The sequence below is a fragment of the Phodopus roborovskii genome, unplaced genomic scaffold, assembly GCF_943737965.1.
Source record: "Phodopus roborovskii unplaced genomic scaffold, PHOROB, whole genome shotgun sequence".
Taxonomy (NCBI): domain Eukaryota; kingdom Metazoa; phylum Chordata; class Mammalia; order Rodentia; family Cricetidae; genus Phodopus; species Phodopus roborovskii.
The window spans coordinates 10,523,693-10,536,067 of record NW_026126525.1 but is presented as its reverse complement, the minus strand read 5'-3'; the positions used below and the strand labels follow the sequence as shown (position 1 = coordinate 10,536,067).

The following is a 12,375-nucleotide window of genomic DNA, read 5'->3' as shown; positions in this document are numbered from 1 at the left end:
CCAGACGGAGAGCATCCAGGTTTACAGGTACAGGACAAAGTCCCTGGTTAGCCCACCCTGACAGAAACACCTAGAAATGCAAAATTGTGCTTCTGAATCCAAGAGACTCTACTTGCTCCCTTGATCCCATGGTCCTCCAAGTCATCCTCAGCCTGCAAGATCCACCTTCTGGCACCTCATTTAGTCTCCAGCAATCTCAGCAGTGTGTGCAGCCCTGAGCTCTGCCACCCCAGATGTCCCCAACTTTCCATATCTTCAAATATGGAAGTCATGTTCCCTTATTTACTGCCAGTAAGAAGAAAATCTGGGCACCAGGTCATAGAGAAAAGGCACCACATTAATGGCAGACATTGTAGCAGTGAAGAGCCTCTTGGGATGCCTATGGCCTGGGGTGTATTCATGAGAGCAGAACACATATTTATCCACAGACAAAACCCCGGCAATGACACAGGCTCCAGAGTGGCATCATGCTCCATCATGCTCCAGTTGGCTGTGTAGTGCAAAAGGTCTTTCAGAATGGGCAAGAGAAGTCATTGTCCTATACACTGACTTTGGTGTACTTTGGAGCCTTAGTGGCCAACTGGGTACTGACTAAGGGACTGTGAGGCAGCAGAGGAAATGAAAATATCAGTGCATTCATGTGCAACTGCTAAGACAACAGGAAAAATAAGAGAGATGCACACAACACAAGATTCTCTTACATGGACATAAAATATACTGCTCTCTAAAAACATTAGGGAAAATCTAAAATGTACATAAATGAGAAAGGGCAAATATATTGGTCAGTGGGAGAGTGATCACCTCACACGTGGAAGGTTGGAGGTTAACTCTCAAGGATGACACAAACACAGAAAGGAAAAGTCAATCAAACGATGCACATTTCCCAGCTTGCTTGCTTGCTTGCTTGCTTGCTCAATTGATTTGCTTTTTCCTATGGGGGTTGGAAACCAGGATCACACATATGCACAGGAGACAAAATATCAAGCAAAGCACACTGACTCTTCCCCCCCCCCCCCTTTCCTTCCCTTCCGTCCTGTCCCCTCCACTCCTCTCCTCTCCTTTTCTTCCTTTCTCCTTTGATGCTTTCCTTTTCTATGTCTTCCATTCCCTTTTTCCTTTCTTCTCTCTCTCTCTCTCTCTCTCTCTCTCTCTCTCTCTCTCTCTCTCTCTCTCTCTCTCTCTGTCATACTCTCTGGTACATAACCCAAGACAGGTCTCCATGAAACTATGCCCACTCTTGTCTACTGAATTCCATCTCACCTGTGGTCTGGCTCCCCAGGGCTGTGATTAAAGGTGTGTGCTACCACACCCAGCAGTCCTGTTTGTTTTAAATCTGGGAACAGTGACTTCCTCAAGCTGGCAGGAGCTTGAGACCCTCCTTCTGCCTCCCTCCCTCATAGAAGTCCATTACAGTCCTGTACTAATGTTGCCTTGGGGGTATCAAGGTTTACCAGACAAAAGGGAATGGTGCTTCATATGTTATCCAAGCATTCAGAAAGCTGAGACAGGGGACTCTCTCCAGTGTGAGGATAGCCTGGTCTACATAAAAACTTTCAGGCATTATGGCCTACCCAGTAACAGCTACACAAACACACAGACAACATTACAACGACATAGCTCTGGATTTTTCTGTTTAAAAAAAAAAAAAAAAAAACAAAAACAAAAAAACTTCCGTTAGTTTTATTTTTCAGGTTCTGGAACATTCAAAACAAATTCTTAGGCTATGTAGGTAGGATGCCAATGACTTCCTGCTTCCCTCTCTCTACCTCCAGAATGGGGGGAATTACAGTAGCACTACTGTGCCCCATTTGATAGACTTTACAGATCCAATGAGGGACTCATGTATAGTGGGAAAGCAGTGTCAAGTGAGGAACATCCCAGGAAGCTAGGGACCCAGGAATTGTTATGTGAGGTCTACATAGTGAGTGGCATGCTCTCTGGAAAAAATTAAAAGAAAATACATGTGAAACCTAAAACATGAAAGATCACACTTTAATAGATATTATGAGATACACACCAGACCACCCGGGACTCTTTATCTACAAGCAAGCACTGTGTGTCCATCGCCCTCATCATCTTTAGATTGTCCATGGTGCAGGAGAGCAAACCCAGGAGCCAAATGCAAGCTGTGCAAGTGTTCAGCACTGAGCTGACCCTCAGCTTCTCGCTCCATGTACTCTTGCACCATGAAAAGCTGAATGCAGATCCCAGGGCCTCACAGGCACCAGGCAAGCACCCACTGCTGAGTTTACCTCTGTTGTGACTAGGTTAGTTTCATTTGTAAACTTTGCTTTTAATTCAATTTCGTGTAGGTAGTCGCATTTGCATAAATGTGTGGTGTGGATTCATGCAGTTGAATGCAGGTGTCCATTCAGATTCCATCATCTGGAGCTGAAATTAGAGGCAGGTGTGAGCTACCTGAGGCGGGTAGAGGAAACTGAATTTGAACCCTCAGAGAGAATTCCATGCCTGTGCTATTCAACTTTGGACATCCCACTGGCTTTTGGGTTGGTCTCTCTCTCTCTGGGTGTGTGTGTGTGTGTGTGTGTGTGTGTTTACCAGGCTTGCCCAGATATGAAGGACACAATAGCAGTCAACTGTATCTACCTTCCCCAATTTGGAATAGTGTTACTGTAGACATGGAGCCATTCCTGGTTTTTTTTTTTTTTTTTTTTTTTTGTTTTTTGTTTTTTGTTTTTTGTGTTTTGTTTTGTTTTGGTTTGGTTTGTTTGTTTTTTTGTCTGTCCAGAGTACTTACAATCAGTTGGGGGGATGAGAGCCAGACAACACTAATGGAATTTAAGCAGAGGACCATCACTGTGCGTGTTTAGGAAAGATACCAAGGCAGAAGAAAAGTGTGATGCACAAGTATTTTATTGCTGCTTTGTCGTACAGAAAATTGAGAATGCAATGGGTAGGCATAGGGAGAGTTTAAAAAAAAAACCCACTTAATAAAAAGATCACAACTGACGACTTCAAATCCAGTTCCTTGGTTCAGTAGATCCCTGAAGCCTGATGAGAGGGAGACTTTCTAGACCCTGAGCCTAGCAGGGCGGCTAAGGACTGAGGAAAAGCCCAGAGGGAGAGCACCCAAGTCTGGAAGTCATGTTCCCTATTTACTGCCAGCAAGGACAGAGTCTGGGCCCCAGGTCATAGACACAACGCACACCGCATTCCTGGCAGGTATTTGTAGCAAAGATGATCCTCTTGGGCTGCCTCTTGGTGCTGAGTGCATCCGTGAGTTCCACACAAAGATGGAGGAATCTTTCTGTGTCGATGCAACCACAGTCATCGTAGCAGTCCACAGGCGCCGGATACTGCTCCCCACTCATCTTGCTCAAGTTGGCTGTGTGCAGCAAAAGGTCCTTCAGGATGGGCACAGAGAAGTCGTTGTCGTACAGGTTGACCTTGGTGAGCAGGGAGCACCGGCTGAGGGCAGGTATGAGGACAGTGAGCTGAGAGTCCTCCATCCTACAACCCTGCAAGTCCAGGGACTGAAGAGTGTGTGCCACATTGTCTAGCAGAAGTCGGAGAGGCATAGGATCTAAAGGCCATAAGACCACACCTCTCAGGTCCAGATGTCTGAGCTGACCCAGGCTTTGGCAACAGGGGAAACAATTCAAGTCTGACTGTGACAGGCGGTAGACAGTGATGGAGAGAGTCTCCAAGGGGTTCCTCAGGCACCTAGGGAGAAACCATAGGTCAGTTCAAGCAAAAGGTTGTGGAGAAGAGCGTGTGCCCTGGAGCTTAGAAAGAGGATGGCGGGGCACACGCATGGGGCCAAGGTCAGTGTGAACATGTGAACAATGAAGCAGAGTCTACTTTTCATGGAGTAGAAACCACACCCCCAGCTTTCACCATAACTGAACCCAGTGACAGGCAGGCACCACCCATCCACTCACTACTCCTTAAAGCAAAGTTAAAGAGCAAGGTTTGCTCTGGTAGCTGACCCAGCTCTCCATCCTTGCTTACCTGAAGACCTCTTCGAGGTGGTCTCTCAGGAAGTAGATGCCATTCAGGGAGAGATGCTGCAGACAGTGCAGTTTGGAGAACTGAGACACCAACTTCCTGACACACTTGTCTTCTGCCCTGTTGCCAATTGCCATTGCGTTCTTGTAGATGCGTGCCAGGGAGAGTTTGCGAAGACTTCTCATGTGGCCAAGGTCGGGAGCAAAACGTGCCAGAGTGGACACGTCCCAGCCCATGTTCAGTTGCAGTTCCTCAATGTGCCGTGGATGGAAAACAGTCAAGATGTCCTTGACAGTACGTAGAGGCAGAGCCCAGATCTTCATCTTGGCACAGCAGAGCTGCACGGAGCCTTTCCTGCGCTGCGCCCACTGCAGGAAATATGCTTGCTCTTCGTCCAGTCGGACTCTGAGGCAGAGGTCAGCTATGACCTTCAGACGCCGCCTCACAGCATATCTGGGAAGGACCTTCACTACTTTCTCCTCATCCCCAGTCTCTGATGAGCAGTCCGCATCCTCTGTTCCAGGCCACATGGTCCAGAAGTCATGGCGTACTTTCCTGAGGTCGAGCTCCTTAATTTTCTCCCTCCTGGGGGGTAAACGTGTCAAGTGTCAGCAGACACGACGACGACAGGACCCAAGGTCGGCGAGCCAGCTTCACTACACATCCCTAATGCCAGCTCTTCCCCCCTGCCAAGGTGTAAGTCACCTGGGATGGCATGTGTGCTATGCGAGCTCCCGCTGGGCTGCATCTGTAGACCCCACTGCTTTCCCTCCCTCAGTCACTCTGTCTCTACCTAGTCCCATTATTAGTGGTTGTGGGATTCCAGGGACCGGCTCAGTGCACCCTGACCCCATCTTCTCTAAGCTCTAATCCCTGCTCCAAGGTCCTTAACCTCAAGGAATCAGTAGCTTTCCAGGCCCCTCCTCCCTGCACGATGAGCCCATCAGAAGCCTCTGAGCCACTTCCAGGGCCCTTCTCCCTGAGCCCAGGGTCTCGTCTGCGTGTACCCAAGGGCTCCAGTCTACACTACTTGGTTCTTGCTTACCTGGGGTGAAACTCTCTTGCCAGCTGCATGTCTACTGCATCCAACACAGCCTGGAAGGATTCCAAGTCGGGGGTCTTCATCAGTGTCCCCACAGGGAGGCAGGGGAAAGGCCAGGCTGCCACCATTGCCTTCACAACCCTAGTGTGTCTGCCTTTGAAGGTGTCTTTGAACAGTGCCGGGAAGAGCTCCATGGGCAGCTGGTCCAGAGCAGAGATGGCCAAGTCCTCATTTCTCAGCAGAGCCTGCATTGCCTGCTTCATGAGCGTGCCTGGGGTCTGAACACTCATCATGAAGCGTCTGCAGTCGCAAACCGCAAAGGTCCTGGGGAAGCATTCAGGGAAGAACATATTTTCAGGACAAACTTTAGAAAACTTCCTCACCCAGCACAGCAACCGCTCAAGGTCACAGTTTTATTGCTCTGGCAATGGCACAGACACCAACTGAAACCATAGTCCTCACTGGTGGTGGGTAGACAGACTCCCTCACTGCCACCAGTGAGCCTCTCCATCCCATAATGGGCTCATGAATTCCAAGTCAAAAAACCTGATGTGCCTCATCTCTCAAAAATAAATAAATAAAGAAACAAACAAATAAATAAAGGCATCGTGTGTGGTTCAGTGTTTAGTTTAACTGCTACTAAGTAGGATGATGGCAATGGGTTCCGGATGCTTTCAGGCATCAATCTAACAAACAAACATAAAAAAAAAAAAAAAAAAAAAAGTTCACCGCTGTTTTGGAAAAGATGCAAACCAAAGCCTGATTCAAGAACTACCTCACAGCTACTGCGAGTCTCTGTGCTCTCCGGGTCTGCTTGGGACCTTATTCCACAAAAACACCATTTTGAAGGTAGCCCAGTATGAGGGAACATGCTAGTGACCTCATCACCCTGAGACTAGATGGCCTTCATTTCCCTGCTACCCAGAATTCTGGGGACAGTTTTGGGCTGTTTGAACTTGGGAAACCCTGTCTCTAAACAATCAACAATCACACTGAGATCAACAAGCTATCATAGAGGGACATTTGAGATAAAGGTAAAACTTCCTTTAGAATCAAACCCAGTGTCTTCAGCGTGTTTGTTATCCTGAAGAGACAGAAACCCAAATTTCCTGTCCCTTCTTGGGTCTAAAGACCCTACATCAAACTGCAAGACCCAAGGGACGAGAGTTACTCACCAGTTCTGAGCACTGAGGACACCTGAACCATGCACTTCCTCCAGCTCCAGGTCTCTGAAAGCCCTGGGGGGTCTCTCCTGAAGCCTTTATATACCTCCCTGCTCACCCTCCCTGCTGCAGCCCCACCTTCCAATCCCAAGCTGCTTTTGATTGGATCGTTCGGTGACCACCATTTTCAATCTAATAGTCAACATGCAATCATTTCCTCAATTGAATCAAACCAAGTGTGAAAATGCCCCTCCCCCAGCCCCTCTAAGTCTGGATAAATATCAACATTGCACTTGCTAATTAACTACACAACACTGAGTTTATTGATTTGTTCTCTTATTGACTTATTTATTACTTAGTTTTAAATTTGATACAGAGACTGGATCTAGATCCAAAGTCAAAGTTGTATTGGAACTCTAACCCTCGGAATCCTTTTCCCGTGGATTCCTTCACTCTGGTTCCCATCACAGAATCTGTGCATTCACTCTCTGTCATGCACAGTCCCACCACTCTGTCACGTACACTCTACCCCGCCTGGCCCCCAACGTCTGACACAAGGGAGACAAGGGCAGAATGGAAGCTGTTCTCACAGATCTGAGCACAGCCTTCACCTCTAGACGATGCTGGTGTGAGTCCCCTGACCCCTGATTAAACTCTCCCGTTTCTGATCTCTTTCCAGGAGATTGGTTGGACATGACTCCATAAAGGATCCCAAGCCATCATTACTGAAATCTGTCCTTTTTTTGTACCCCACTTCAATCATTTGCTTCATGAGTGGTCACCTCAAGACCCCCATTCAGCATATGTGGAAACAAGATGTAACTTCCATATTCTAATGCATTTGTAAATTTGTTTCCCAGTGACTGGCAGGCATCAGGTGAGCAAGGATCTTTAACTCTAGGTAACTTCAGATAGCCAGTCATGAGGAGCAGGAAAGTGGGACAGAAAGAAAGACAGGCAGATAGAAAGAATGAAAGGAAGGAAGGAAGGAAGGAAGAAAGAAGGGAAGAAGGAAGGAGGAAAAAATAGAAGGAAAAAAAGAAAGGAGAACCAAGAAATAAAGAAATGTAACAAGCCCCAAGGCAAAATGTATGTAGAGACATAGATTAAAAGAAGAGATGAGATAAAGAAGATGATTGAAGCAGGAATTAATTCTAACTGGTCTTAATAATGAAAACTCAGAGACAGATATTTGCATTAAACCTGAAGATCAGACACATAAAGCAGCCATCCGCTAGAGAGTTCTTACCTCTACCAGTGCTCAGAGGGGAAAGGCCGATCCTGTCCTCACACTGCACTGTTCCTAGACTGCACTGAGCTCCTGTCTCTTCGTGCCTTGTATGTCTCTCTAGTGCTGGAGGGATAAAAGGCTTGGGATCCCAAATGCTGGGATCACGTTTATGTGAGCTCTGTTTCTTTTTTAGGTGGGTTGAAGTTCGTGTAGATCTGTCTGCCTCTGTCTCCTCCTTGCTGGGAACAAAGGTGTGCACCCTCTATACCACACTTGTGTGGCTTAGGATTAAGGGTGTGCACCACTACTGCCTGGCCTCTATGGCTGACTAGTGTGTCTAGCTTTGCACTGTAATCTTAGGATAAGCTTTATTTGTTAGATCATAAATAATATATCAACCCATATGATTCATCACTAATAACTATTCTCATTGCCCTGATTGGGGGGCTGTTTGGTGGGCAACAAGAAAGTCTGTTACAAAGCCCCATACGACAAAACAAACACCCAAGAACAACAGGATCTTATAAGACTGTTGTGCCAGTGTGCAATCTTGTTTCCACATATGCTGAATGGGGGTCTTGAGGTGACCACTCATGAAGCAAAGGATTGAAGTGGGGTACAAAAAAAGGACAGATTTCAGTAATGATGGCTTGGGATCCTTTATGGAGTCAAGTCCAACCAATCTCCTGGAAAGAGATCAGAAACGGGAGAGTTTAATCAGGGGTCAGGGGACTCACACCAGCATAGTCTAGAGGTGAAGGCTGTGCTCAGATCTGTGAGAACAGCTTCCATTCTGCCCTTGTCTCCCTTGTGTCAGACGTTGGGGGCCAGGCGGGGTAGAGTGTACAGGACAGAGTGGTGGGACTGTGCATGAGGGAGAGTGAATGCACAGAGTCTGTGATGGGAACCAGAGTGAAGGAATCCACGGGAAAAGGATTCCGAGGGTGAGAGTTCCAATACAACTTTGACTTTGGATCTAGATCCAGTCTCTGTATCAAATTTAAAACTAAGTAATAAATAAGTCAATAAGAGAACAAATCAATAAACTCAGTGTTGTGTAGTTAATTAGCAATTGCAATGTTGATATTTATCCAGACTTAGAGGGACTGGGGGAGGGGCATTTTCACACTTGGTTTGATTCAATTGAGGAAATGATTGCATGTTGACTATTAGATTGAAAATGGTGGTCACCGAACGATCCAATCAAATAGCAGCTTGGGATTGGAAGGTGGGGCTGCAGCAGGGAGGGTGAGCAGGGAGGTATATAGAGGCTTCAGGAGAGATCCCCCAGGGCTTTCAGAGACCTGGAGCTGGAGGAAGTGCATGGTTCAGGTGTCCTCAGTGCTCAGAACTGGTGAGTAACTCTCGTCCCTTGGGTCTTGCAGTTTGATGTAGGGTCTTTAGACCCAAGAAGGGACAGGAAATTTGGGTTTCTGTCTCTTCAGGATAACAAACACGCTGAAGACACTGGGTTTGATTCTAAAGGAAGTTTTACCTTTATCTCAAATGTCCCTCTATGATAGCTTGTTGATCTCAGTGTGATTGTTGATTGTTTTGAGACAGGGTTTCCCAAGTTAAAACAGCCCAAAACTGTCCCCAGAATTCTGGGTAGCATGGAAATGAAGGCCATCTAGTCTCAGGGTGATGAGGTCACTAGCATGTTCCCTCATACTGGGCTACCTTCAAAATGGTGTTTTTGTGGAATAAGGTCCCAAGCAGACCCGGAGAGCACAGAGACTCGCAGTAGCTGTGAGGTAGTTCTTGAATCAGGCTTTGGTTTGCATCTTTTCCAAAATAGCGGTGAACTTTTTTTTTTTTTTTTTTTTTTTTTTTTTAATGTTTGTTTGTTAGATTGATGCCTGAAAGCATCCGGAACCCACTGCCATCATCCTACTTAGTAGCAGTTAAACTAAACACTGAACCACACAAGATGCCTTTATTTATTTGTTTGTTTACTTATTTATTTATTTTTGAGAGCTGAGGCACATCAGGTATTTTGACTTGGAATTCATGAGCCCATTATGGGATGGAGAGGCTCACTGGTGGCAGTGAAGGAGTCTGTCTACCCACCACCAGTGAGGACTATGGTTTCAGTTGGTGTCTGTGCCATTGCCAGAGCAATAAAACTGTGACCTTGAGCGGTTGCTGTGCTGGGTGAGGAAGTTGTCTAAAGTTTGTCCTGAAAATATGTTCTTCCCTGAATGCTTCCCCAGGACCTTTGCGGTTTGCGACTGCAGACGCTTCATGATGAGTGTTCAGACCCCAGGCACGCTCATGAAGCAGGCAATGCAGGCTCTGCTGAGAAATGAGGACTTGGCCATCTCTGCTCTGGACCAGCTGCCCATGGAGCTCTTCCCGGCACTGTTCAAAGACGCCTTCAAAGGCAGACACACTAGGGTTGTGAAGGCAATGGTGGCAGCCTGGCCTTTCCCCTGCCTCCCTGTGGGGACACTGATGAAGACCCCCGACTTGGAATCCTTCCAGGCTGTGTTGGATGCAGTAGACATGCAGCTGGCAAGAGAGTTTCACCCCAGGTAAGCAAGAACCAAGTAGTGTAGACTGGAGCCCTTGGGTACAGGCAGACGAGACCCTGGGCTCAGGGAGAAGGGCCCTGGAAGTGGCTCAGAGGCTTCTGATGGGCTCATCGTGCAGGGAGGAGGGGCCTGGAAAGCTACTGATTCCTTGAGGTAAGGATCATGGAGCAGGGATTAGAGCTTAGAGAAGATGGGGTCAGGGTGCACTGAGCCGGTCCCTGGAATCCCACAACCACTAATAATGGGACTAGGTAGAGACAGAGTGACTGCGGGAGGGAAAGCAGTGGGGTCTACAGATGCAGCCCAGCGGGAGCTAGCATAGCACACATGCCATCCCAGGTGACTTATACCTTGGCGGGGGGGGGGGGGGGGGGGATGGAGCTGGCATTAGGGATGTGTAGTGAAGCTGGCTCGCCGACCTTGGGTCCTGTCGTCGTCGTGTCTGCTGACACTTGACACGTTTTACCCCCAGGAGGGAGAAAATTAAGGAGCTCGACCTCAGGAAAGTACGCCATGACTTCTGGACCATGTGGCCTGGAACAGAGGATGCGGACTGCTCATCAGAGACTGGGGATGAGGAGAAAGTGGTGAAGGTCCTTCCCAGATATGCTGTGAGGCGGCGTCTGAAGGTCATAGCTGACCTCTGCCTCAGAGTCCGACTGGACGAAGAGCAAGCATATTTCCTGCAGTGGGCGCAGCGCAGGAAAGGCTCCGTGCAGCTCTGCTGTGCCAAGATGAAGATCTGGGCTCTGCCTCTACGTACTGTCAAGGACATCTTGACTGTTTTCCATCCACGGCACATTGAGGAACTGCAACTGAACATGGGCTGGGACGTGTCCACTCTGGCACGTTTTGCTCCCGACCTTGGCCACATGAGAAGTCTTCGCAAACTCTCCCTGGCACGCATCTACAAGAACGCAATGGCAATTGGCAACAGGGCAGAAGACAAGTGTGTCAGGAAGTTGGTGTCTCAGTTCTCCAAACTGCACTGTCTGCAGCATCTCTCCCTGAATGGCATCTACTTCCTGAGAGACCACCTCGAAGAGGTCTTCAGGTAAGCAAGGATGGAGAGCTGGGTCAGCTACCAGAGCAAACCTTGCTCTTTAACTTTGCTTTAAGGAGTAGTGAGTGGATGGGTGGTGCCTGCCTGTCACTGGGTTCAGTTATGGTGAAAGCTGGGGGTGTGGTTTCTACTCCATGAAAAGTAGACTCTGCTTCATTGTTCACATGTTCACACTGACCTTGGCCCCATGCGTGTGCCCCGCCATCCTCTTTCTAAGCTCCAGGGCACACGCTCTTCTCCACAACCTTTTGCTTGAACTGACCTATGGTTTCTCCCTAGGTGCCTGAGGAACCCCTTGGAGACTCTCTCCATCACTGTCTACCGCCTGTCACAGTCAGACTTGAATTGTTTCCCCTGTTGCCAAAGCCTGGGTCAGCTCAGACATCTGGACCTGAGAGGTGTGGTCTTATGGCCTTTAGATCCTATGCCTCTCCGACTTCTGCTAGACAATGTGGCACACACTCTTCAGTCCCTGGACTTGCAGGGTTGTAGGATGGAGGACTCTCAGCTCACTGTCCTCATACCTGCCCTCAGCCGGTGCTCCCTGCTCACCAAGGTCAACCTGTACGACAACGACTTCTCTGTGCCCATCCTGAAGGACCTTTTGCTGCACACAGCCAACTTGAGCAAGATGAGTGGGGAGCAGTATCCGGCGCCTGTGGACTGCTACGATGACTGTGGTTGCATCGACACAGAAAGATTCCTCCATCTTTGTGTGGAACTCACGGATGCACTCAGCACCAAGAGGCAGCCCAAGAGGATCATCTTTGCTACAAATACCTGCCAGGAATGCGGTGTGCGTTGTGTCTATGACCTGGGGCCCAGACTCTGTCCTTGCTGGCAGTAAATAGGGAACATGACTTCCAGACTTGGGTGCTCTCCCTCTGGGCTTTTCCTCAGTCCTTAGCCGCCCTGCTAGGCTCAGGGTCTAGAAAGTCTCCCTCTCATCAGGCTTCAGGGATCTACTGAACCAAGGAACTGGATTTGAAGTCGTCAGTTGTGATCTTTTTATTAACTGGGTTTTTTTTTTTAAACTCTCCCTATGCCTACCCATTGCATTCTCAATTTTCTGTACGATGAAGCAGCAATAAAATACTTGTGCATCACACTTTTCTTCTGCCTTGGTATCTTTCCTAAACACACACAGTGATGGTCCTCTGCTTAAATTCCATTAGTGTTGTCTGGCTCTCATCCCTCCCAACTGATTGTAAGGACTCTGGACAGACAAAAAAACAAACAAACCAAACCAAAACAAAACAAAAAAACAAAACACAAAAAACAAAAAACAAAAAACAAAACAAAACAAAAAAAAAAACCAGGAATGGCTCCATGTCTCCAGTAACACTATTCCAAATTGGGGAAGGTAGATACAG

The 12,375-nt window shown here is 47.8% G+C and overlaps 2 protein-coding genes across 2 annotated transcripts; one reads left to right on the top strand and one right to left on the bottom strand.

Annotated features, from left to right (window-relative positions):
- Positions 1–3,116: 3,116 nt before the first annotated feature.
- Positions 3,117–5,347, bottom strand: LOC127232345 (PRAME family member 8-like). Its single transcript, XM_051198409.1, is given in 4 exon segments — positions 3,117–3,684; positions 3,973–4,554; positions 5,015–5,328; positions 5,330–5,347. Coding segments are annotated over 4 exon segments (1,482 nt in total).
- Positions 5,348–9,606: 4,259 nt separating this feature from the next.
- Positions 9,607–11,849, top strand: LOC127232351 (PRAME family member 8-like). Its single transcript, XM_051198414.1, is given in 4 exon segments — positions 9,607–9,630; positions 9,632–9,939; positions 10,412–10,993; positions 11,282–11,849. Coding segments are annotated over 4 exon segments (1,482 nt in total).
- The last annotated feature ends 526 nt before the right edge of the window (positions 11,850–12,375 follow it).